The sequence below is a fragment of the Pelobates fuscus genome, chromosome 7 (assembly GCF_036172605.1).
Source record: "Pelobates fuscus isolate aPelFus1 chromosome 7, aPelFus1.pri, whole genome shotgun sequence".
In the NCBI taxonomy this organism is placed as follows: Eukaryota; Metazoa; Chordata; class Amphibia; order Anura; family Pelobatidae; genus Pelobates; species Pelobates fuscus.
Genome location: NC_086323.1, coordinates 66,825,130 through 66,839,328, shown reverse-complemented (window position 1 = coordinate 66,839,328; position 14,199 = coordinate 66,825,130). Strand labels below are relative to the sequence as shown.

Here is a 14,199-nt window from a genome sequence, read left to right as displayed (position 1 = left end):
AGTTACTGAATAGCAAGGGGTATATTATAGTCTGAAAATACTAAAGGACTATAGAACACCTCCATAAATTGACAATTCAATTAGGAAGTATAGAAATCTTTCAAAAACTTAATAGGGCAGCAATTCATCAGTCAACCAGGATCAACCACAATTGGTAGGTAGAGGCTTCTATTATTAGGCAACTCTCATCATCTTCAACTATTGATGTAAGTATAGTACCTAATGAAAAAGACTTGGGAATAGATTAAGCAGAAAATAGGAGGAGAGGCACTAAACTAATAAACCCCTATAATTCCTAATAAACGCCTTCATGGGTGTTCTAAGCTGCCCCTATAAGCTAGAAGTTCAGGTCCATCAGATTGTCCCTTGCTAGAGAAGTAACCCATAAAAATAAAACTCCAAGTTTAGATAGAAAAAATAAATAAAGGGTGTTAGACACCTAGTGCTTCCATAGTGAGTGAAGTGTTAATAAACCAAAAAAAACCTATAATGTCATATTTCCTAACATCCTATTATTATACATGAAGGCGTATGTTTTAATTATTTGTTATTTAAATATTTACAATTTTATTCATATTTCAAATAAAGTATTTGTTAAAGTATGTAGGAAATAAAACATAATTTATTGTTGCTAAGTGTGATAAGTGACATTTTTGTGTTAAAGTGACATATGAATTTTGTTTTATTAGATGCCCTCCAATGAACAATTCACAGTACAGTCTTCACACATGAAAAATAGAAAAAAAAGTTTATTAAATAAGCCAATAGCACAAGTTTGATCATTAATTGTATATATGACACATTGAAAGTACAAAAAGGCAAAAAAAATAACATCTCCAACTATGTCTTGTCTTTGGACTTGAAACTTTGGTTGAAAAGAATACATTTATTTTTAGCTGTCATTTATCACTTATGTTCTTTGATCTATTGAAATTAAGGCACAAACAATGAAACTTGCAAGCAAAGATAATGTATTCTGTGACATTTCGCAAAACACGAACTTATCTCAAAAATGAAAACAGTACCTGAGCAGATAAAAACTCCAAATTAAAGTCTTCTGAGGTTCTGAAACCCCACATTGCCCTGCAATACACTTCTAGAAATGCCTTGCTGTTGTATGATCAGTTCTCATTTGACTCCGCATTACAAATTGCTGAAGACATAACTACCAACAACATAGTATAGTAGTACATTATGTAAGTAATATTAGATAATGCCCGATAATATGAAGATATCTCTAGAATCGTCATTCTGATTTTATTTGTTCTCTGACTTCAGATGGCAGTGTTTCAAACAAGGTCTCCTCAACAATGAGTCCATTTTTTTTCAAGGCCTTGCATTCACCAAGTTCTGGTGGTAATATTTCGAAGTGATTGCCCTTGATGTCCAAATAAGAGAGAAAAAGCAAGTTGCCAATTTTTGGCGAGAGAGAACATAGATTATTTCTCCCAAGTTTCAAAGTCTTTAGTTTCTTGCAGAAGTATAGCTCATCCGGTATACTTTCAACTTTGTTATTGGCAATTGAGAAATAATGTAAACTTTGGAGAACCCCAATTTCTGGTGGTATGAATCGAATATCATTATAAGACAGGTCTAAGTATCTGAGTTTGTGGCATAAAAATAAGTGAGAAGGAAGAACCTCTATCTTATTGTGAGAAAAATAAAGGCGTTCCAGACTACTTAGTTTTTTAATGTGTTCTGGAATATATGAAATACTGTTGTACCACAGCTTTAAGACAATAAGTTTGCGCAGATGTTGAAAACTAAGTAGTTCTTCTATGGATTTGATGTTATTTTCTTTGAGATCAAGTTCTTGAAGTGTTAAAAGACTGAAAATAGCATGAGGTATACGTTCTAAATCACAATGTACAAGTTCTAACTCTGCCAAGTTGACCATCTTCTTCAAATTGTTCATCATTACCAACTTGGTGCCGTCATTGTGGATACAAAGTTTCTGAAGATGACTGGCAACATCAACTGCACCTTGAGGGATTTTGACTAAATTGCTCTTGACATAAAAGGTTTTAAGGTTCTTCAGCTCCCGAAAAGACTCCAGTGTAATGTTTTTTGCTACATCTTGGCTTAATGAGCCAATTAAGTAAAGTTCCTTCAAGTTTCTCAAACTATACATCCACATAGGAAGTTCTCTAACATCATCAAACTTTACTCTCAAAACCTGTAGTCTGTCCTTCAGAAAAGTCAAGGCCGTAGCGTGAATTTTTACAGAGCACTGGCACAAAGACAATTCTTCAAGGTTATCAAGTTGGGCAATAGTAGCTGGTATTGTGATATTATTTATAATTTCCAACTTTAAAGACTGAAGTTCAGTGACCTCAAAAACAGTGTCTGGAATGCCAGAAAGCATGAATAATTGCATTTCTAGCCTGTTGTTGGCATTTGTTTGTAGTCTCTGTCTCAGCTTATCCGCTGTCCATTCATTGTTTAAGTTGAGTTGCTTTAATTTATTTTCACTTACTTCAGAGAGAAAAACCGCAAACCTCTTAGAATACAATGGATCATATTGGTCTATCATGTGGAACATAAAGGCAAAATCATTTTTGACATCTGGGATATCATCTATGCCAGTCTCTTGACGCACATACTCAAAAGAATATTCCTTTAAGGATCGGTAGAACAGCCAGTAAATTGTATATATGCACGTTAGGCCATAGACCCCAACAAAGCACAAGTAACAAAATGAAAGCTTAGAAAAGAGATGGGCCGTTGTATGATTACAGGAAAAGTTCTTATACCCTGTCAGGTCCTGTATGTTAACATCACATTGCACAGTATATCTTACTTTTGAAACGAGAACACTGTTGTATCCAAGAATGATTATGACTTTTACAACTTTTATGAACGTTTGCCGAACATACATAAGGTACAGTATATCCCCTTCTTCTACGTGAAGTCGGAATTTTTTTACTTTTTCAAACAATGCCTTTGCTTGCTCTCCCTCCTTTTTATCCAGCGCCCCAGCTGCAGTTTTATCGATGACAATCTTCTCAGCAATTGATTTTAGAGACTGCGTCTTTACTAGAGTGTTCTCCGCTGCACATGGACTTCCACCACCTTTGTTTATGTTAGATTTAACATTATCCTTTTCTTCTGGCTCTTCCCCAGATACTTTGCACAATGCTCTTGTAGTCCAAGGGGAATCAAAGCATTTTCCCAGGATTGAAATGAAGTGTTCAATTTTTGAGCTTGATCCAGGAAACTTAAACCAAAAGTTGCTACACAGCATGAAAATTAAAGTATGTATAAGAACTAAGTAGGGAAAATACTTTGCATACCAGTGAAGAGCACGCTCATAACACACTTGGTTGATGTAGCTATACTGCTGAATATCTAAATTGGTCTTCAGACCCTTCATTTCCACTGTTCCAGAAGGAATTGTTGGACTGGTTGAGGAGAGTGGCAACTTTGTTGGTACCATGCTAGAATTGTTAGGTAGCAAAGGGGTGCCACCAGACTCTACTCCTTTGGGTAGGCAGATTATCTTGTCCTGCATGACCTACATGAAAAGAATATGCATAGGTTAGGATGTTCATAAATACAATTAAAAATAGAGAAAAAGACTGGTACATAAAAATTTAAAATTAATAGCATTCCTGCAAAGACAAAAGAATATATTATACTGGTAAACACAATTTATATATATCCCTAATGAACAACATTAGAAACATTTAGCATGATAAAACGTCTAGAAATCTCAAGCTGATTACCCATAAAATACCTGACCAAAGTACCATTATGAAAAATGTTTTGGAGGCATGGGTATGGTTATATACTAGTCACATACACCTATATTCCTTTAATTTATGCTTGTGTTCTGCTTTGTCCCACAGTCATCAAAAGTTATTTTTTTATTGCTATATTACATTATTGCCATTTAATAGAGAGAGCAAGGGAAGCACCAACTACTACAAATGAAGGGGCCTGTGATGAATGGCGGCAGCGGGCAGTAATGTAACACAGTACCCTGCTCGGGTAATAGCCCAGAAGAATCACATGAAGAGGGAAAGACGCCTGCCATCAATACGCTGGCATTTTCCTTGATCTTTCTGCTGCCTTTGACACTGTTGATCATCAACATCTTCTTTGCTTTCTCCGTAATTTTGGTCTACGGGATACTGCTCTCTCCTGGTGATCCTCTTACCTCTCCCAGCGCTCTTTCAGTGTTTCTTTCTCTGACTCTGCCTCTTCCCCCCAACATAGAAACATAGAAACATAGAATGTGACGGCAGATAAGAACCATTCGGCCCATCTAGTCTGCCCAATTTTCTAAATACTTTCATTAGTCCCTGGCCTTATCTTATAGTTAGGATAGGCTTATGACTATCCCACGCATGCTTAAACTCCTTTACTGTGTTAACCTCTACCACTTCAGCTGGAGGGCTATTCCATGCATCCACTACCCTCTCAGTAAAGTAATACTTCCTGGTATTATTTTTAAACCTTTGTCCCTCTAATTTAAGACTATGTCCTCTTGTTGTGGTAGTTTTTCTTCTTTTAAATATAGTCTCCTCCTTTACTGTGTTGATTCACTTTATGTATTTAAATGTTTCTTCAACCACTCTCTGTCGGCGTCCCCCAAGGTTCTGTCCTTGGTCCCCTACTGTTCTCCATCTATACTGCCTCCCTTGGTAAACTCATCAGTTCCTTTGGCTTCCGTTATCATTTCTATGTGGATGACACGCAAATCTACCTGTCCTCTCCTGATCTCTCTCCGCCCATCTTGACTTGTGTCTCTGACTGCCTCTCTTCGATTTCCAAATGGATGGCTGCTCACTTCCTTAACCTGTCCAAAACAGAACTTCTGGTCTTTCCTCCCTCAAGTGTTACTACTCCCGTGTCTATCTCCCTCCAAGTCACCGGCGCTACCATCAACTCTACCTCGCAGGCTTGCTGCCTGGGTGTTCTTTTTTACTCCGACCTCTCCTTCACCCCTCATGTCCAATCAATCGTCATACTCCCACCTCTAACGCTCGCCTCCAAGACTTTTCAAGGGCTGCACCTCTTCTGTGGAACTCCCTTCCCTTCTCTGTAAGAATTTCACCCAGTCTCCACTCATTCAAAAAATCATTGAAAACTCACTTCTTCAAGAAAGCATATCAATTAAACTGTTAGCAGGTTTTAACCTCCCTGGCGGTATGATTATGTCAGGAATTTTGTACCAAAAGCGGTACCATTTTTTTGCATGGAAATTTGGTGTTATGTATTGTAGGCGAGTAATTACTTTCTTAAACCTGACCAAAAGTACTCTCAGATGTGATAAAGTTCGAAACATAAAATCATGAATTATAATCTAATAAATAATATACCGGTTCGCATTTTCTGTTCCTGGAAAACTTGCTATGCAGAGTAGCTGATTGCTGCTCGTTGTAGCGATTTGTCTCCGTGACAATCTTTTCAATGACGTCATCTGTGAGAAATAATTTTAGGTATGCCAAAGGATCATTGTGCTCAACGTCTACCTTCATCCCAGGTGATCCAGTAAACGGAAATTTTGGCGGCGGTACCTCATCCATACCGCAATCAATAAGGCACCAAGTGCGCACATCACTGAGCTCGGGTGCAGAATCGTCGCTGTCGCCACTTCTCTGGTCATTGTCAGAGTCGGATGACGAATCTTGCCACGAATCGCTATCGCAGTCGCTCAATTCTGCGAGGGGCTCTGTGTCGCTGCCGCTGTCACTCATCTGATCCAAACCCGCTTTGGAGATGCTAAAGGGACTCTTTGATGCCATGGTAAAAAATTTATTTTATGGGCAGAAATTACAGCAAAAAGGGCAGGCAGGGCAGTGTAGGATGATCAAATTTCAAATCTGAGGTGAGACTGTGTCAAATCTGAGGTGATACAATGTAATCTGACAGGATTTCACTGTATCACCTAACTTTATGTGTGTGTGTCACTTTTATGCTTGAAACATTTGAATTACCCGCCCAGTTCCGCCCCCATGAGCCTCTGCGGCTCACAGAGACGGAACCAGGAAGTCAGATGGAGGCATCCGCCGGGGCTCTCACCGGCAATCACAGCGCGGGGACATCGCTGGATCGCAAGGAGAAGGTAAGGAGACTCCGCTGCCAGCTCTGTTATCTACCCCGAGCGTGACTCGGGGTTACCGCTTCTGGCAGCGAAAATTAACCCAGAGTCACGCTCGGGAATACCGCTAGCCTGGTTAATCTCCCACCCTCCATGACTCCCCTCCTGCAACTGTCAAAAATGACCTACTAAGCCCTCAATTAATACTTTTCTAACAACCTACTTCATACCACTACCTTTACCTTTTGTGTCACTATACCCCACTCTCTCTAGCATGTAAGCTCATTGAGCAGGGCCCTCCACCCCTCTGTTCCTGTACGTCCAGTTGTCTTGTTGCAATTACATGTCTGTTAGTCCACCCATTGTACAACGCTACGGAATCTGATGGGGCTATATAAATAATAAAATAATAAAAATAATAATAAAAATTGTCCCACAGCCTGGTTACACGTCTTGCCGGCACGGGTGTTAAGGTACACACAGGCAGCCAGCCCACGACAGGATTGTCCATTACCTATGGAAGGGGTTGGTTGAAATGAGACTCTTGATGCTGCTGGTTTTTATGCCCTCACCGTTTTTATTTTTCATATGATGTTTCTGTAATTCATCAGTTCTTGTTTTAATATAGTCTACCTTTTTATTGTTGATGTCAGGCTTCCCTCAAGCATAAGTGCTGGGGCCCCTGGGGCAGAATTATGCCATGCTGAGTAAATCTATGTTTTCAGCCTAAAATGTCTTACATGCTTAGATATGTTCTCTAGCGTTCCTTCTAATAATTACTAAGGAGCTAATTGCTCAGCAACTCACTTTGCATATCTCTGTTGTTTTTATTTAAAAAAATTGTGCTGTTTTCACATCTACACATTTACGGACAGAATTGTCTACTAATTGTGCTAACTTCACTATGCCGTTACCGTTTTGGGACTTCACTATGCCGTTACCGACTTCTGGGATGGCTAAGGTGAATCCTTTACTAATGTCTTCCTCTCACCTCTCCAGCCCACAATCCATGAATTCCCTCTCCGAGCTCCCTCCCATTGATGAGAGCATGTGATATCAGACACGGAGGATGGAGCTGTAAGGAGAACTTGGACTTGGCGCTAGGTTTCTTTTTTTTTCTTTTTCTTTATTTGGTTAGGTCAGACCAGCACAGCAAGGCTTACTCTAACCAAACCAGTGTTTTATGAAAAGACAAACCCTTTCAAATTACAATGTGGTAAACAGGGGTTTTCAAAGAGCTGCTTTAGCACACATGACATTGTTTGTATAATAAACAACATACCTGCAGTGTGCATCCAAATACTCCAACCATAAGCATTACAACGGCTAGATAATCCGTGAAAACATCCCACCATGGTTTCAGCACTCGAAAGGCTGGCTGTTGCTCCGAAAACTGTCGGAATTCAGTAACGGGAATCATTTTCCTGCAAATAAAGAAAAACAGGTTATACAGCTATCTCTTAATGATATAACAGGATACATCATTACACAATGAGCGTACATTTATTTAATTCAACAGGTAGATGTCTGAATTAGAAAAACACCAAATATAAGCAGTGATTCCAAGAATTAGATCAATTATATATGCACAAATGATACAGCAATATACATTATTAAAAGGATCAGTCTAGACAGAGCACTGAGAATGGTCTGTCCACTATCGAGGCCGAGATCACCTGATCTCTGACAGCATTTCTTATATTGGAATAACAAATCTCCCAAGTATGCATTTGGGACTGGCTAACATTCCTTCAGGGGTTTATGCCCTTGACGCAACTTGCACCACTGGCAATGCCCATAATGGATGGGCCTGTTCATTGGTGGGGCATGCCAGCCGGGCACAAAACATGCCAGGCTGACAGACAGCGTCCAGGCCGGCCCGCATACAGTGGCTTAGTGCTCCCTGCATGGTTATAGCTTGCTGGACAGCTAGCTCAAGCATGTGTAGCAATGCGCTCACACTGTCTTACATGGTTATATAGTTACATAACTCACAAGAGACATGCACCCATCAAGTTCAGCCTTTCTCACATATGTTTTTGCTGTTGATCCAAAAGAAGGCAAAAAGCCCAGTCTGAAGCACTTACAATTTTGCACCAAACTAGGAAACAATTCCTTCTTGACCCCAGAATGGCAGTCAGATACCCTAATTCACTACAATTTAGAGTGTAAGTTGCTTGTGCTTTACGACAAAGCACATAACTTAGCATTTTCTACATTAAATTTAATCTGCCATTTGAGTGCTCAGTCCTCCAATCAATCTAAATTCCTCTACAGCAAAGTAATATCCTGCTCACATTGTATTACTTTATTGAGTTTTGAGTAATCTGCAAATACTGAAACATGGCTTTCAATGCCTATTTCAAGATCATCTATAAATATGTTAAAAAGAAGCGGTCCCCCGAACCACCCGCTGCCCCCAATCCCCCCCACCTAAAACAATAGACAGCACAATAGAGACAGAAGGTCTACCTCCATCGCCAGCCCAAATGGACGACCATAGCAGCTAGAGGGAGGGAATGGGGATGCCCCGTGGAGGAAAGATAGGAGAGTACAGTTGGCCTAAAAGGGGCTATAGGCAGTACCGCCTGTACCGTGAGGGGGAGGAGAGCGAATTGGAAACACATGTGAATGGCTTTCAATGAAATTGTGAATAAACTGTCTCACCAATGTAATTGACAAAGTACAAATATGTTTTTCCCCTATCCTGTTTCTTTTCTGTACCCAGTTCATACCTTATTTTCCACTCTTACATCAAGGGCCGAAACATGAAAAACAATAAAAATTGTCAAATTGAAAAAAAAAGAAAGAAGAAGCGGTCCCAGAACAGAACCCTGAGGGACACCACTTACCACTTTTGTCCAGCTTGAAAATGTACCATTAATGACAACTCTCCCTACTATATCTTTAAGCCAAGAACAAGACTATTCATCTAGACCAGAGGTTCCCAACACAGACCTCAAGTACCCACTACCAGTCCAGGATTAAGGGATTACACTGTTGTGTCCAAAGTGGTTTTTTTTCTTCTAAAAACACATTAGACATAACTGGGTAATCACTAAATCCAGGATTGTTAGGGGGTACTTGAATACTGTGTTGGGAACCACTAATCTAGACCAGTTTCTTTTATTTTGAACACTAACTTATTGTGTGGAACTGTATCAAACGCCTTGGCAAAATCCAAGTAGATCACATCCACTGCAACACCCTGATCTATACTTATACTTACTTCTTATTAAAATGAAATCAGGTTAGTTTGACATGACCTATGTTTTATAAAACCAGGCTGATTATTGCTAATAACAATGTTCTTCACAATAAACTCCTGAATATTATCCCTTAATAGCCCTTCAAACACTTTACCAGCCGCAGATGTTAAGCTCATAGGTCTATAATTACCAGGCAAGGATTTTGAACCCTTTTTGAATATAGTACTGCCTGAGGATAGTTCCTTGGGTTTCCCAAATGTAGGACACAAGTGAATTAAATTGAGATGGCAGGACAGGACCCTAAAATAGGGACTGTTTGACCAAAAGTGGAACAGTTGGGAGGCCTGGGTCAATCTTCTGAGCTCCCTATGGCCCTGCAGTGCACTAACAAAGACATTAAATGTAAACTGTCATTGTTTATGTGGGTACATTTTCAACTGGTGTAATGTAATATTTTTTAATGACAAATTCTTAAGCAGTAAATCACTTGCTTTACAAAGGCCAAGTCAAAGACAAGGGACCTGCCAAAAATATAGGCAGCTCCCATCTGGAGAGAACAACATGTTTAGCTCATGTCATGCCAAGAATAATAAACAAAGAGAAGATGAGCAAAGCAGACTACATGTACTTTGACAGGTTAAAAATGGCAAAACCGACTTCTCCAGAAGCAGAAATCTGTTTTGTTAACAAGAAAGACAACATGTCCGATGGCAGAAGTTGCCTATCTTTTTAAGTCTGCGTGTTTTATGAAACAGAAATAGTACGTTACTTTTGCATGACGTAGCTGGGTAAACCGGGTAAATTTAACTTTTGGTTCTATGTCTGTACCAACTTGTATATTTATCTTTGCACATCAAAAATAAAGATTTTTTTTTTAAACAGTTTTGTTTTTGTTTGTTTAATGTTTTATAATGTACTACAGGGTTTATTTCAATCAACTGTATTACAAGAAAATTGTGCAAAGACAAACAAATCAATAAGTTACAAAAACAATGTATCCAGTAACATACATATTAACAGAATAATTCACTAAACTCAGAATTGTAGCAAATTGAATTCCAAATTGAACAAGTTAGGCAAATAAAGCTGAACTCAAGTATAGTCATAGATAGGCTATTTTAGCCTTAATTTTGCATTTGGATATCAATTCACTACAAGTTGAAGGGCTTTAGAAGCTTTGAGTGTTGCCTTAAAGGGACACTATAGTGGCAGAAATACAAAGCTGTAATCCTGGCCCTATAACTCCCTATTTACCCCACCGCGCTAGATAAAGGGTTATTTACTTACCTAATCCTCTGATGTAACGCGATTAAGGGGCGCTGATGAGCACATTTTCAGATGGGGAAATAGCTGACACTGGATGTCCTCATGCAGAGCGTGATGACGTTCAGCTTTAGTAAGCAGACCAAAAGTTCAGTAACATTCCGGAAGCACCTCTATTGGTTGTCTGATAGACAGCCACTAGAGGCTCTCTTAGTGCTGCAATGTAAACATTGTAGCATTAAGTGCAATAGAGAAACTGCACCCAGACCATTTCAATGAGCTGAAGTGGTCTGAGTGCCTATAGTGTTCCTTTACTGTAAATGTAAACAGGTCATTCTCATCTGACACATAAAAAAGAGGTGGATTTTCATATTTTCTTACCATAATCAAAGCATCAATTCACACTCTTGTTCAGAAATGTTGGAGGGAATTCAAAAGAAACACTGCCACCCCAATTACTACTTAAAGCAGCCTTGTCATATTCTTTTTCTTTTCGTTTTTCTTTTATTATCCCCCTATATCGTAAAGGGACTCTTTAGGCACCAAATAACTTTAGCTTAAAGGGACACTATAGTCACCTGAACAACTTTAGCTTAATGAAGCAGTTTTAGTGTATAGAACATGCCCCTGCAGCCTCACTGCTCAATCCTCTGCCATTTAGGAATTAAATCCCTTTGTTTATGAACCCTAGTCACACCTCCCTGCATGTGACTTGCACAGCCTTCCATAAACACTTCCTGTAAAGAGAGCCCTATTTAGGCTTTCTGTATTGCAAGTTCTGTTTAACCCCTTAAGGACCAAACTTCTGGAATAAAAGGGAATCATGACATGTCACACACGTCATGTGTCCTTAAGGGGTTAATTAAGATTTTCTTATTCCCTGCTATGTTAATAGCTTGCTAGACCCTGCAAGAGCATCCTGTATGTGATTAAAGTTCAATTTAGAGATTGAGATACAATTATTTAAGGTAAATTACATTTGTTTGAAAGTGAAACCAGTTTTTTTTTTTCATGCAGGCTCAATCATAGCCAGGGGAGGTGTGGCTAGGGCTGCATAAACAGAAACAAAGTGATTTAACTCCTAAATGACAGTGAATTGAGCAGTGAAATTGCAGGGGAATGATCTATACACTAAAACTGCTTTATTTAGCTAAAGTAATTTAGGTGACTATAGTGTTCCTTTAATGAAGCAGTTTTGGTGTATAGATAAAAGGTCATCAACCTATGGCATTCGTGGTGCATTTGCATGCCACTCTGGTCTATCAGGAGTCCCAGTGGAACTTCAGATACCTGCTAGTGCAACCCGAGCGGTGATTACAGGTGGTGAGGGAAAATTCTCAATTTAAGCACTGCAGCACATAGAGGAAGTTATATCAGATCACTTCCTCCCAGCACTTGTGAACGGAAAACCGCACTAGAGTAGCCCACAGCTCCTGCTCTTAACCTTGTCTGGCCATCCCGGTCCCCACTGGACCCCAAAGTAGCCACCCACACTGCTACATATACACAGCGCTGCAGAAAAAGCCTCTTCCTCATACAAATAATACAAACAGATCACACACAAACACACATTCCCCACAAACACAACACCACTGAAAATCCATGTACAAACACAACCCCACAAACAGGCTCTCACATGCAATACCACAAGTAACCCCTCACACACACCTGTAAACAAACAAACTTTGTAACATATCATCCACATATACAATTTCACAAGAAACCATTAAAAACAGTCCACATTCATAGGTATCATACACAATACAATAAACTACTCACGAACATATACAATATAGCAGCTCTTATACACATAAAAGCAACTACAGCACCCATAATTAACACAAGCAAAATACAGCAACATACACACCTCAATTAAAAAACAAAAATAGGACCCGCACGCCAAAGCAATTTAAGGTTTTGCTTTGCCACAGTACTTCTAAAAGGTTACCTATCCCTGGTATAGATTATGCCCCTGTAGTCTCACTTCCCAATTTATTGCCATTTAGCAGTTAAATCACTGTTCTTATATAACCCTAGCCACACCTCCCTGCATGTGTCTTGCAGATTCTTCCTAAACACTTCCTGTACAATACATCTAATGTTTAGACTTCCTTTATTGTACATTCTGTTTAATAAAGAATGTATCATCTCCTGCTCTGCTGGATTCCAACATTGTTGAATGGGTAGAGCAGCGGCTGAGTGACAGGCAAAATGGGGTTGTAGTCAACGGAGTATATTCAAAGCATGGTCTTGTTACCAGCGGGGTACCTCAGGCATCTGTGCTTGGACCCATTCTCTTTAATATTTTTATTAGTGATATTTCAGAATGTCTTGATGGTAAGGTATGTCTTTTTGCTGATGATACTAAGATATGTAACAGGGTTGATGTTCCAGGAGGGATAAGCCAAATGGCAAATGATTTAGGTAAACTACAAAAATGGTCAGAGCTGTGGCAACTGACATTTAATGTGGATAAGTGCAAGATAATGCACATTGGACGTAAAAACCCAAGGGCAGAGTATAGAATATTTGATACCCTACTCACCTCAACATCTGAGGAAAGGGATTAAGGGATAATTATTTCAGATGACTTAAAGCTAGGCAGACAATGTAATAGAGCAGCAGGAAATGCTAGCAGAATACTTGGTTGCACAGGGAGAGCTATTGGCAGTAGAAAGAGGGAAGTGCTCATGCCGTTGTACAGAACACTGGTGAGACCTCACTTGAAGTATTGTACGCAGTACTGGAGACCGTATCTCCAGAAAGATATTGATACTTTAGAGAGAGTTCAGAGAAGGGCTACTAAACTGGTTCATGGATTGCAGGATAAAACTTACAAGGAAGGGTTAAGGGAACTTAACATGTATAGCTTGGAGGAAAGATGAGACAGGGGGGATATGATAGAAACATTTAAATTCATAAAGGGAATTATTATTATTATTATTTTATTATTTATAAAGTACCAGCAAATTCCATAGCGCTTTACAATGGGTGGAATCAACACAGTAAAGGAGGAGACTATATTTAAAAGAAGCAAAACTACCACAACAAGAGGACATAGTCTTAAATTAGAGGGGCAAAGGTTTAAAAAATAATATCAGGACGTATTACTTTACTGAGAGGGTAGTGGATGCAGCTGAAGTGGTAGAGGTTAAAACAGTAAAAGAGATTAAGCATGCATGGGATAGGCATAAGGCTATCTTAGCTATAAGATAAGGCCAGGGACTAATGAAAGTATTTAGAAAATTGGGCGGACTAGATGGGCAGAATGGTTCTTATCTGCTGTCACATTCTATGTTTCTATAACCTGCTAGAGCCTCGAGGAGCCTCCTGCATGTGATTAAAGTTGAGTTCATAGGGGGCGGAGCCAAGCGCTCAAACGGAATGGTCGCAACTACCTAGAGCTCCGACAACGGAGAACAAAAGACGGGGAAATTCACCGCACCCGATACGCCACGGAAAGTGAAAGCCACCTATCTTGATACACCCGATCGGGAGCTACAATTCGATGCCTTTCCTGTTCCCGCAACCCAACAGAAAGACACGCCGGAGGCCTGGGGCCTACTCCGGGCCGCGCAGCGCTCGGGCCTCGTGGGAAATACCGGAGTGGCCGGAGACCTTCTTATACTCCCCTCCACACCAGACCCTGCACGCCTCAAAGCCTACCGAAGTCATGGGCAA

General features: G+C 39.8%; 1 protein-coding gene across 1 annotated transcript in view; it reads right to left on the bottom strand.

Moving 5' to 3' along the window:
* Positions 1-766: 766 nt before the first annotated feature.
* LRRC8C (leucine rich repeat containing 8 VRAC subunit C) overlaps positions 767-14,199 on the bottom strand; it is a 40,191-nt gene continuing 26,758 nt past the window's right edge. The window contains exons 2-3 of the mRNA XM_063428371.1: positions 7,329-7,470; positions 767-3,514 (exon numbers count right to left, since the gene is read on the bottom strand). Of these exons, the coding sequence (XP_063284441.1) occupies positions 1,247-3,514; positions 7,329-7,466 (2,406 nt within the window). The 5' untranslated portion in view covers positions 7,467-7,470 and the 3' untranslated portion in view covers positions 767-1,246. The remainder of the gene's footprint in view (positions 3,515-7,328; positions 7,471-14,199) is intronic.